The 13,995-nt window shown below is 33.1% G+C and overlaps 1 protein-coding gene across 1 annotated transcript in view; it reads right to left on the bottom strand.

Annotated features, from left to right (window-relative positions):
• Window positions 1-13,995, bottom strand: part of LOC106478823 — a 76,186-nt gene that overhangs the window by 43,840 nt on the left and 18,351 nt on the right. The window contains exon 2 of the mRNA XM_013939398.2: window positions 3,814-3,892. Within this exon, the coding sequence (XP_013794852.2) occupies window positions 3,814-3,892 (79 nt within the window). The remainder of the gene's footprint in view (window positions 1-3,813; window positions 3,893-13,995) is intronic.

Raw genomic sequence — 13,995 nt, forward strand, 5'->3', positions numbered from 1 at the left:
GGATATTGTTATCATAAATCTTCATGAAAAGCATCTTGCAATATACGGTTTTTACCGTGGTCCAGATTAAAGTAGGATATTGTTATCATAAATCATCATGAAAAGCATGCTGTAATATACGGTTTTTACAGTGGTCCAGATTAAAGTAGGATATTGTTAGCATAAATCATCATGAAAAGCATGTTGTAATATACGATTTTTACAGTGGTCCAGATTAAAGTAGGATATTGTTATCATAAATCATCATGAAAAGCATGTTGTAATATACGGTTTTTACAGTGGTCCAGATTAAAGTAGGATATTGTCATCATAAGTCATTGTTCTCTAAGATGACGCAGGCTGAAACTATACAGTATTTGTTTTGGACTCAGATGGGTGACTTAAGACGAGAAAATTACCATTAGAGATGTTTAGCATATTCAAACGAACCTAAATAGACATATGGAATTAGTCAGAAAACACCTATACCCTTGCGATGTTCAACAGTATTTTATTCGATATTACTTTCAGGTAGAACAATCTTTAGAGTTATATTTGTCGAGTGATATTTTACCTTAGCCGTATCATTCTTTGTTCACTTAGATATTTTATCCTAGCCGTATCATACTTTGTTCCTTTAGATATTTTTTCCTAGCCGTTTCATCCTTTATTCACTTAGATATTTTACCCTAGCCGTATCATTCTTTGTTAACTTAGATATTTCATCCTAGCCGTATCATCCTTTGTTCACTTAGATATTTTAGCCTAGCCGTATCATACTTTGTTCATTTAGATATTTTATCCTAGTCATAGCATACTTTGTTCACTTAGATATTTTATCCTAGCCGTATCATACTTTGTTCACTTAGATATTTTTTCCTAGCCATTTAATCCTTTATTCACTTAGATATTTCATCCTAGCCGTATCATCCTTTGTTAACTTAGATATTTCATCCTAGCCGTATCATCCTTTGTTAACTTAGATATTTCATCCTAGCCGTATCATCCTTTTTTAACTTAGATATTTCATCATAGCCGTATCATCCTTTGTTAACTGAGATATTTCATCCTAGCCGTATCATCCTTTGCTCATTTAAAACATCTAATAGAATAATGACGCTCCATCTGAAACGCCACATCTTAAAAACCACCAAATTATCTGAAATCCCAGTGGAACAGAATTCATCAGCTTAGCTTTTCCGCGCCAAATATGTACAATAATTGGTCAGGAGTGCGTAACAGGGAAGTGGTTCAGCAATCAAGTCAACCGTGAAATATGCAGCAGTGCAAAATAATTTAGGAGGCAGAGTAGAACACGAAGCAACTAAGTAAGAAGAAATACTGGAGCTTTACTTTTTACAGGGGTTTTATATCAACGTTATTTAGGTAATAAGCATGGTCTTAGCTATCTAGCTGGCATCCTAGTTGAAATAGGTTACAAAAAACAATGATTAAAAATGGGCAATTGTAAATCATTACGCTATTTATTCAGAAGAAATAAAATGCATCCACATTCAACTAAACCTTAATGTGAAACAGAGCACATTTCCATGAAAATTCATTTTCCGAGACTCATCTCACAAAAAGCCAACAGGTACTAAAATATATTAATAACTTAAGAACAAATTAGGCGCGTAATCTTCTGTTGATAAGTTACATCAATGAGTTACTTTTTTTACCATAAGTAAACATGGTTTTATCTACCGTCATTATGGGGATCAATAGATCATCTATTGTTAAACTTTGCGCTTTGTTAACTCTGGCTAATGATCAAGAGTTACTATATTCATAGTAAGGCCCGGTACCAGGCCTTCTGTGGTCCAGGTGCTTATACTTGTAGTAAGGCGCTTTAAATCTTAGTTCAATTTTATTGGAAATATAAAAAGAACGATATATTGTCAAAAAAAAAACAGAATGAGGAACCACTTGTGATTGAGAGACGTGGTGCGATGTACCCTTTGCATCCCCCCATCCTCAATAACCCCCAGCGGTTCTGCTCGTAGTGATGGAGCTCTGGGAATTAAACCTAATTTCACGTACCCTATTTGAATAGAAGTAAAGTTCGCACTTTGTTTGGTAATGGAGGTAAAGTCACCTTTTAATCCCCCCCCCAAAAAAAACGTTACTATACTCCCATTGAGTTTACAGGTGATTGTTGACTTAGCATACGTGTAGAGGCTCAAAAGCCAAACGAAGCAAGCACAAAGCATTTATTCATCCAAGGCTAAAATCCACTTATTATAAATGGAGAACTACCAAATTATCTGAAATCTTTTTATTTATCGTGAAAGGCATTCATTGCATTGATAATGAAACTGCAAGAAATGAAAAGCTAAACAGTGATCATCTAATTAACTAAATCGATATTCTCAGAGATGTCTAGATTCACGAGCAGCTAAGTTTGAAGGGTCTACTGTATTCTCAGAGATATCTAGATTCACGAGCAGCTAAGTTTGAAGGGTTTATTGTATTCTTAGAGACGTCTAGATTCGCGAGCAGCTAAGTTTGAATGGTCTACTAAAAGTGATACAGTCAAATTTGACTAATTTAAAATTCTCGATGTTTATAAACTTCATGTTTGTGACTGTTCATTTCTGGGACAGTGTGGATATAATCTGACAGAAGGAACATTTTTACCATAGTATTGTATAGGCTATACATATTTTATAAAGTCAAACCAGGGTTAGTAATAATGCATGAAACAACTGCATTTCTTAACAAGCCTTTTAAATATTTAGTGTGCGTATTTTGTAAACCAAATGTCACGGCGTACTGTAACTTAATGTTTTCTTCCATTGCAGATACTTAGATGTAACTCAATATTTCCTTATAACGCCTGTCCCCGGCGACTCAGCAGTAAATCTGAGGGCTTATAACGTTAAAATTTCGACACCTGCGGTGTGAAGAGCACAGGTAGTCCATTATACAGCTTTGCGCTTAACAATGAACAAACAAAAAACAAAAGCAAACTTATCACACCTACGCGTTACGCAACGATCCAAATGTCAAAGTTATTGATTTTGTGTACGCTTGCCTCCATTTCTAACGGCTTGATTTAATACCTACGCTGGGACGAAATATTGATTAGTAACTGTGACAGCTTATCTTTGCCGTCAACCTTCAGGCAATAATAAATACACCACCAGAGTGCAGAAATAATGAGGCTTCAACCGATTCAACGTACGTACATGTTGGGGCACTTTTACCTCCAAGCGTTGAAAAAAAAAAGTAAGAATATTGCGATCTTCAGTTCGTTTAACAATAACAAAGTTTTAAAAACTTTTTCAAACAATATACTATATTTCAGTTGAAAAGTTAATAACTTGCGTCTAGAGTTGATACATATCACTAATTTATATACATATATATCTATATATAGCAATTTTAAGTAATACTTAAGTTTACATGATTGCTATGAGATCGTTATTAAACTTCATTTGTATTAAAGAGAAAGTGATTAGGACTGATTTGGAATTGTAGATTATTTTAAAATAAAAACTGGTAAATTGATAGTGACTGTCATAGAGACACTCACCATGTCATTTTCACTTGAGAAAATGAGGATTATATAATCACAGTAAAGATTCTTTTCACTTGGCTTTGTTACTAGAACTATTGATGGCAGAAACCATTAGAACTGACAGGTCACTTCATCAAAGAAGAGAGAGAGAGAAATTGAGACCCTGTACAATTGATAAAGACATGAAAAAAATTTGATAATAAACGAAAGTGAGTAAAATTTGTAAATTTTAAAATACTTCAGCTTATTATCTTATGAAAAGAATATAAGATATGTAGTGTAAATGATATATCATAGAACTGTCTTTTCTCTACCTGGATTGCCAGGTGGTCCTGGTGTGCCTGGTGGGCAGAACTCTCTAGTGGACTGACAGTACTCTTCAAGGACAGGCAGCTGGATAAGAAAAATCGATAATCATTATCAGCTCCACAAGGATAGCCATCTTCAGTCGCAAATGAAGTTAGACTAAAAGCTTAATACAACAGTTAATACAATTGTTGTATTAACTACTGTTTCAACAGTTTTTCTTACTTGAACGAGAAGTAAAACCTGGTGTTTATTTTTTATTGTATGTTATTATTGATAAAAAGAAAATGTTATGAGACCATAAATATAGTGTTAAATGTTTATGTATTTTCTTCAGTAAAAATAAGGGTATAAGGTTGCAGTTATTAGAATAACACTTTGCTACTAGTCATCCAAACAATTACACAAAGTTAGTGCTACTAGTCATCCAAACAATTACACAAGGTTAGTGCTACTAGTCATCCAAACAATTACACAAATTTAGTGCTACTAGTCATCCAAACAATTACACAAATTTAGTGTCACTAGTCATCCAAACAATTACACAAAGTTGGTGTCACTAGTCATCCAAACAATTAAACAAAGTTGGTGTCACTAGTCATCCAAACAATTACACAAAGTTAGTGCTACTAATCTTCCAAACAATTACACAAAGTTAGTGCTACTAGTCATCCAAACAATTACACAGATTTAGTGCCACTAGTCATCCAAACAATTACACAAAGTTGGTGCTACAAGTCATCCAAACAATTACACAAATTTAGTGCTACTAGTCATCCAAACAATTACACAAATTTAGTGTCACTAGTCATCCAAACAATTACAAAAAGTTGGTGTCACTAGTCATCCAAATAATTACACAAAGTTGGTGCTACTAATCATCCAAACAATTACACAAAGTTGGTGCTACTAGTCATCCAAACAATTACACAAAGTTAGTGCTACTAGTCATCCAAACAATTACACAAATTTAGTGCTTATCCAGTCGAAGAAGCAGATGAGTGGTAGGATATAAAAACATAAAATTACATCAAACGAAACACAGAGAAACTGTAAACAACATGCATGATTGTAACACAATCTTTCAACTGTTCACGTATTCAAGAAACTAACCTATGCGTTTCCTGTATTTTCTTCCCTACGTTCAGGTTTTGGAAACACGTTTAAGGATATTTAATGAATTATTAGAGAGATAAATTGACAAATCAATTTATATTATTGTTCTTTCTGAAGCCTCTTGTCCCCAGATTGGACAACGGTAAGTCTACGGACTTACAACGTTTAAATCCGGGGTTCGATTCCCCACGGTAGACACAGTAGATAGCTTAGTGTGACTTTGTTCTCAAAACAAACAAACAAACTGAAACCTCTTTGTGACAATATGTTTATTAACGTCACATAATTACGTTTTCAAAAACAAGAGGCAATTATTACGTCCTTTTAGTTTACGTTGCCTAGTTTATAGTTTTTGGTATTAGTTAGATGTTCAAAGTATATTGAAAAAGTTTCAGAGATTTATAGTGAAATACAAATGGGGATGAATTCCTTTCGCATTAATGGTTTTTTAAGATATGTTTCTTTAAAAACCAAACTTTTCTTTCAATCAACCCCTCCATGGGATAGAGGCTCAGCATTACGTCTAAGGGCTTATAACGCCAAAAATCGAATTTCGATACCCATTGTTGTCACACCGCAGATAGCCCATTGTGTAGTTTTTGTGCTTAATAGGAAACAAACATGGTGTATTTCATGAACTATTATATACATATATATATATATATATAATGTGATATTTTATGTTTCGGTATTTCACTGTGTTACTAATACCTAAGTGCCGTAATGTAGATCCATGGTTCGCGTCCCATTACCAAAAAAAAAGAAATCACTCTCTACACTTTGGAGCTCTATGTGCGTTATAAGTGTGACAGTCCATTAGAGAAACTCACAAGTTGAAGGTGTGTGGTTTTGATTACGGACGGCTAGTGAAGATAGGCCTCGAGTAGCTTTGTGCAAAATACAACACATAACAAGAACTAACATCTAAATTATAAAACATATTTGCAAAGTCGTATCTCAATATTATTAAGCGATGTGTTTAATTATCTAAGCCAGAACAAAAAAAAAAAAGAACACGGGGGATATAACTCTCGTTTTAATCGTGTTACTTCTTTCAAATAAGATGTTAAGTGATTCAAAACGGAGAAACTTTAGTTTTTTTTTCTCTCTTCAGTTTTATCACATAAATCTTACGCGGATTAAAAAAAAACAGTTTTATTTTAGGTGCTGGATGCTGTTAATTCTAACGGAGTTACAAAGTATTATTTAATTTCACCATACATCTGCTGTTAAATTGACTGCTTTGTATTGCAGAAGTATAGCATCCTGGATGCATAATAAAATCTAAGGATTTGTATCTAAGGTATGAATAAGGGTGTTATATATATAAAAAGGTCATAAATAAACATTGTAAAGTTTATTGTTGTATATTGTTGAAATAGAATGACATAATAAAATCTAAGGATTTGTATCTAAGGTATGAATAAGGGTGTTATATATAAAAAAGGTCATAAATAAACATTGTAAAGTAGTTATACGAGTATATTGTTGAAATAGAATGACATAATAAAATGTAAGGATTTGTACCTAGGGCATGAATGAGGATATTATATATATAAAAAGGTCATAAATAAACATTGTAAAGTTTATTGTTGTATATTGTTGAAATAGAATGACATAATAAAATGTAAGGATTTGTACCTAGGGCATGAATGAGGGTATTATATATAAAAAAGGTCATAAATAAACATTGTAAAGTTTATTGTTGTATATTGTTGAAATAGAATGACATAATAAATTGTAAGGATTTGTACCTAGGGTATGAATGAGGGTATTATATATAAAAAGGTCATAAATAAACATTGTAAAGTTTATTGTTGTATATTGTTGAAATAGAATGACATAATAAAATCTAAGGATTTGTATCTAAGGTATGAATGAGGGTATTATATATATAAAAAAGGTCATAAATAAACATTGTAAAGTTTATTGTTGTATATTGTTGAAATAGAATGACATAATAAAATCTAAGGATTTGTATCTAAGGTATGAATGAGGGTATTATATATATAAAAAAGGTCATAAATAAACATTGTAAAGTGGTTAGACGAGTATATTGTTGAAATAGAATAACATTTTAGCTGCAATATGAGGGGGAGACTTTCCCATCCTTGAAAAAGTGGGGTGACATTTCTCCATCCTTAAAAAAAGTAAGGAGGGCATGTTCCTCATGAAAATTACGCGTATGATAATTTGAGACTGATTGAGAAGTTCTTGATGTATTATTTATGAATAACAAAACCCGCGTAATTAAGAATACTGCCCAATACACAAGAGAACTGATAAGATCTTCAATTTTCTTTTGTGTACATTAATCAACAACCAGCACTTATCACTGTGGTAAAAAAAAAAGTTCCAGAAAACATTCAGGTCTTTCAAAGCTGGGCGTTTACTTGGTGGGTGTTACTTAGTATTCGCCCAAAGATAATTTTACCTAAACCAGGTTAAGCCATTGAAAATCACCGAAATAATTAAATTTGGCTAAGATGAAACAAACTGAAGTAGGTCTTTAATTAGTAAGATGAACGAAAGTAATTAAGTGTATTCAGGATATTTAATAGCGTTTAACTACACACAAACAAAAAGTTGCTCACTTTAATTCAGAGATACATTTACAAATAGTTAACAAACACGCTTTTTTACACAAGTTTAAAGTAATTACGTATATTCAGAATATTTAATAGTGTTTAACTACACACAAACAAAAAGTTGCTCACTTTAATTCAGAGATACATTTACAAATAGTTAACAAACACGCTTTTTTACACAAGTTTAAAGTAATTACGTATATTCAGAATGTTTAATAGTGTTTAACTACACACAAATAAAAAGTTGCTCACTTTAATTCAGAGATAAATATACAAATACGCTTTTTTTTACCCAAGTTTACAACAAATGATGACTGAGTAAATTCATCAAAAACACTTCATAGTGTTAATATAAAATGGCTCAACGGCAAGCTTAAGAGATTATAGCGCTAACATTTGGGGCTTCTACCCTGTGGTGGGAACAGCGTAGGTAACTCAATGTGCAGGTTTGCTTTTAAACCAAAACAGTGAATTTCTAAATACTGATATTTGTACATTTTGTACAGTTTATTTTATAAATCGCCATGTACAACACCTAAGCTTTAATTAAAAAAATATGTGTTAAAAGAAAATGAAGCTAATTATCCCCTATCCAGGAAGTTTCTATACAGCTTTTTGGAAAGTTAAAGATTTGAAATAAAAAACAGAAGAACATGCAAATATAAGTTTGATCATTATTTAGCCATAGATAGATCGTGAAACATAAGTTTTTGATACTATAGGTTTCTTTGGATCCTTGCTAATTCAAAACAATGTGTACAACCTTTCCCATTGAATTTTTTTTGGTAAGAAATGTATATTCTAACGTTAGTTGTTATTATTTCGAGAAAATTTAGAATAGTGAAAGTGACACATTTAATTTTCCACTTCTGGATGGGTCCTTATGTGTCAGCCATAACTAGAGGTTAGGCAGGATAAGTATTACTGAATTTCTAATACATTGGATACAATTTAGTACAATGTGAAAAACAGACCCGTATTTATTTGTATAAAACAAATGTACAACTCTGTACAGACAAGAAGAGTGCACATAAAAGGCACAGTGCTATTTTCTTATTGTCGAGAGCTCTACTTAAGGCAGAAATATGCAAAAGTCTAAGCAAAACCCGAAATGAGACTGAAAGAATCAAACATTATATACTTGTTACAATAGGGTGAACTTTCCAGATTGCATTTCTTACTCTCATAACCTGGCCAGCCCATCAGTAAAATATAAGAACAGCCTCCAGGTATTCCAGGTTAGTACAAGTACGATGAATTTTCCAGTGACGCCTTCTGTGGAAGAGTTCAGAAACACCACAAAATACTTTGCCCTCCCGCTTTAACTACTGATGAAGACATCCCAATCCTATCATCTTACTACAGTGGGTTAATCATACTTTATAAGAAAATGCTCTAGGAATAATAACAAAAATATGTGTATTTCTCATGTTTTAAAGTAGTTCAGATTAGAACTAAGTATTCAGCTACCTGAGTTTTCCTAGTATATACGTTTTTGCACACATTTTAGAAGTTTATGGCTTAACGGAGTACTCGCATTTTGCATAAACGGCTAGAGCAATCTTAGACCATAAATCTTGACAAATTTTCCACAAACTCTCCAATATACGTGGAAGTCGGCTTTCAAGATCACGTTAAAGAAGAACAATGGCACAAAATTCTATTGGAGCTGCATCAAAGGATTTAACAATTTTGTGGTCGAATGGCATTACTGGGATTCCAGTTTATTCTTCTATGATTTTTTCTACACCTGTTCAGTAAATATGCCCAACTTAATAGCAATGAATCGGAAGGTTCTCTTTTCGCATCAATAGCCTTCACTTTGCGAATGAAAGTGTTGCTTCAAATAGACTTGAGTAGTTTTGGAACTTGTTACTGTTTTAGACGCTTTACTGTGTGTGTGTGATTTTTCTGTTCCAAGAAATATCATTCATCGCTATTCATCATTTAACGATCACATATATATCAAGTCATAATTCTGTTCTAGAGGCATTGCACTGTCGAACAGTCTTAAATTCGCTGTGAACCAAATATATAATTACTAAACATGTCGCTAATGTCGCTACAGCTCCCACCTGAAAAGTTACGCCACGGCAAAAACATATGCAATATATTCTTATAAAATGCAATTAATCATATTCATAACCAACTCATGAATACATCTTAACCTCATCACTCTACTATAATTTACTAATGAAGACACCTTAATCTCATCACCGAGTTGTAGTTTACTAAAAAATGTTCTATTAATTCTTACCCCTAAAAATATGATTTGTAAATATGTTAAATAAAATTTATAATCATTACACTTTCTTAATTCAGTTACACCATAGCAGTCGTTCATGATCAGTTATTATTTAAATAGCGCCTAGGCCATTTCTTTGTTTGTCGTACTCCACCCGTCCTGATGAGCCCTGGTTTTCGACGAAAGGCCTCGTCGGCACTGGATTGACATATTAAAACATACTCTTTGCTTTCACTCAAAAGATTTCAAAATTATTAATGTGATATTCTCCTGTTGACGTTGTGGTTGCTTGATCTGCTCCGGAAACAGTAAGAGTAGCTTGCTAGTTAGCCAGTTCTTCTGGATGATTAGTAAGGTTGATCCAAATAAAATTAAATAATAGTAATGAATAATTGGTGTTAAAAATAATATTGTGTTATCAATCCTTAGTCTTATTCTGAATTGTAAACGACTCCTATAAAATTGATAAAATTATTGAATCGAGTTGACACCTTAACAGTTGTTGATCATGCAGGTCGGTAATATAGAAAGATAACTTTTCAACCTCTGAAGTATGGATATTTCTCCTGGCTAAGAGAGGGCGCAATCCTCTGCTGGTCTTCCACTTTCCTTACTGAGACTGAAATGAAATGACAACAAACCCAAACAAAACTGGATATAGTAGATATAGTGTGGTTGGCATATTATTATACACTCTTCTTTATTTTCACTCGCAAGTTATCAGAACTAGCCAATAAAAACCACAATTGTTTTCCTCTTAGTTTCTGTTTGGCGTGAGTTAGCCCTATGGTAGAGCTCTGGATTTCGGATCTGGCGAGCCGTGTTCGAGTCCGTGCGATACCACAGCACTTTAAGCCACGAGTGCATTATAGGAGTAACATTCAATCCCTTAGCGTGAGCGGTGGGGTGCTGTTAACTGGCCGTTTTACTATCTAGTCAGAAGTTCAAAATTAGGGACAGCGCAGACCACCATAGTAATTTTGCGATTAATATAGAAAACAAATACTTCCTTTCATTGGTAATTAAGTAGTGTTTAAAACACTATTTAAGGCAACTTAATATCACCATCTTACTATAATCTATTGGTGAAGAACCCATGATTTCACCAGCATACTATAGTCTACTAATGGAGACACCTTAATTCCACCACCTTGTTGTAATTTAGTGATTAAGGTTTTTGATACCACCATTCTGTTATAATCTACTGATGGAGACACCTTAACATCATCACTCTACTATAATTCACTGATGAAGAATCCTAAATATTACCACCGTGCTATAATCTATTGATGAAAATCCTTTACTCACATCACCTTGTTATAACTTACTAAATAAGACACCGTGGACACCTTAACCTCATCAATCTACTATGATTCACTGATGAAGAATCCCAAATATTACCACCGTACTATAATCTATTGATGAAAATCCTTTACTCACATCACCTTGTTATAACTTACTAAAGAAGACACCGTGGACACCTTAACCTCATCATTCTACTATGATTCACTGATGAAGAATCCCAAATATTACCACCGTACTATAATCTATTGATGAAAATCCTTTACTCACATTACCTTGTTATAACTTATTAAATTTAAAGTGTCCAAGATATCTTAATAAAGTGCCTTAATCAGTAACTTATGGAAATGTGGTAATATTAAGGTAGAGTCTGACTCAACGTTGAGATTAAAGTGCCTTAAATAGTAAGTTATAGAAATGTGGTGAGATTAAGGTATCTCCAACTGTGGAATCTAACAGGGCGTTGTTAATAAAGTGCCTTAATCAGTAAATTATAGAAATTTGGTAATATTAAAGTAGCGTCTGACAGAACGTTGAGATTAAAGTGCCTTAAATAGTAAGTTATAGAAGTGTGGTGAGATTAAGGTGTTTTCGAAAAAATAATATACTTTGTGTAAAGATAGTTGTCCAATTAAGGTTTTGTCATCAGGAGATTCTAGGAGGTTGATAAGGTTAAAGAGTCTTAATCAGTAGGCTATAGCAGAGTGGTGGAACTTATTATAGTTTATAGGAGTGTGTTCATACTAATCGTTATCAGTAGATTATAGCACGGTAGTGAGTTTAAAATGTTTTTATTAGTAAATTATAGTAGATTGATGAAGAAAAACGCCCTGTTAGATTCACAGTTGGAGATACCATAATCTCACTACCGGACTACAATTTACTACGCTACTATAATCTTGTGATGAAAAAACCTTAACTTCACTACCGAGCTATAATCTACTGACAAAGACACCTTAACCTCGCCACAATGATCCGCAACAAGTTGGAAGTGGGTGTTACTAATTTGCTGCCTTCTCCCTAGTTTGTCATTTCAGGCCTTCACTTTTATTAAAGACAGGAGCAAATAAGTAACCACATCTCACCACTTCAAAATGGCGTTAACGTGAAAACATTCTATATTCTATCTCGTTTTGTCCCGTCACCACCAGCTTTTAATGTGCGTTCAGTATTCATCAGTCTCACTATCACTATTATTTAATTTATTAAGAAAGCAGTAAAATTCGTCGATAAAATTTGAAATTGGCGCGTGTTTTTTTAAAGAGAGAACTGAATTCCGAAATGTAAGGACATTTTCACATTCTCTTGTATAAATCAAAAGCTTGCCAACATTACTTGTTTAAACATAAACAATTATTCTAAGCATTAAAACGCGTTTTTTGATCTTGACTCTTGTATAAATACTTATTTTAGACACGTACACTGTGTTTTTTTCGTCTTTAAATGTTTTCTTCACTTTCGGATTTCTTCTGTTAGGACAACTGTTTCCTATCAGTCAACACATCAGATTCACAGAAGACTCTTGCTGTGTAAACATGCCTAAGTAACATGAGTTACGAAAGTAGGTTTATTAGGTTTATGTGCCCTAGAAACAGCGCAGTAGTTGTTTTTAATTTCGGCTATTTTTTATGTTATATATATCCAATTGAACAATTAAAAATAGAGTATTCTTACATCTTCATTCAAGATATACCTCTGAATTAATCGTCTTCTGGTGTACGTATTTCAAAAATATAAAAACATCAGTATATCTAAACTAAGAATGTTGAGGGTGATCCAGTTTAATAAAACTAGCCCAAGTAAGCTAAATGAATAGGTCTTAATCTTTGCCATTCTATGTTTAGTAAGGATAAAGAGAAAGTATTATTTTTCTTATTAATTTCGATTCTTCAAAAAAAAAAATACAAAATTAAACACTAAGCTACGCAAACACATCTTTTTATATTTCTACGTAAGTTTAATTTATGGATATAAAACAAAAAACATTATCTTATTTGGTTTGAATAATTCGCCATTTTCTACATATAGGCATAACACATGGAGTTGTGCTCCTGTAATGTGTGTTTCATGTACGAGGGTTACCTTTGACGGATTGCAGTGTCCTGAGCCACAACCATAACTTGCACTTGTTTGGGATCCAGATCTATCATATATGAACAATTAGTTTAGTTGGTGCGGCTGCAGGGTAAAACCCAATACTAAATTCAATAGGGCTCCCCGTAATGTTTGTCCTTTTGTATCTTGGTTTCTTGGGTATCGGCTTTATGTTTAATGCCACGTAATTTCCATCTTCGTACAGAACATTTAGAAATTTCTAGTAATGTTATTATATTCTTCCTCGTTAACTCTGTACGCATTCACTACGTTGTTTATTCGTTTATTATTATCGTATGCTGTGCTCTCTTTTACCTACGGAGATTTTCAGTTTTGTTGAACAGTAGAGTAAAATGCATGATGTTATTAAGTTATGCAATCTTTCCTGTAAAACTATTATACTAAGCTATGCAATCTTTCCTGTAAAACTATTATACGTAAAATGCATCTACTCGGTCACTATTAAGCAGACAACATGACATCTTTTTAAATAAATATCAACTAACTTTGTTTAAAGTCCCACTTAAAATATCAGAGCCCGACTTCTCTGCTTGTAATCACTATGACAATACTGGATTGTTCCTGTTGTGTTTTACAATCACTAAGACAATGTTGGGTTAGTAATGGCTGGAGACGGCTTGAATGAGTAATGAAGAAAAACTTTAATATAACAGCAAATGTACAACGTTTCGACAAGGTTTTGTCATCACCTGATGATGACAAAACCTTGTTGAAACGTTGTACATTTGCAGTTATATTAAAGTTTTTCTTCATTACCCATTCAAGCCGTCTCCAGCCATTATCCATAATCTTGTGTTGCATCAAATGTGCCACATGTAGACGTG

The sequence above is a fragment of the Limulus polyphemus genome, unplaced genomic scaffold, assembly GCF_000517525.1.
Source record: "Limulus polyphemus unplaced genomic scaffold, Limulus_polyphemus-2.1.2 Scaffold12, whole genome shotgun sequence".
Classification (NCBI taxonomy): Eukaryota; Metazoa; Arthropoda; class Merostomata; order Xiphosura; family Limulidae; genus Limulus; species Limulus polyphemus.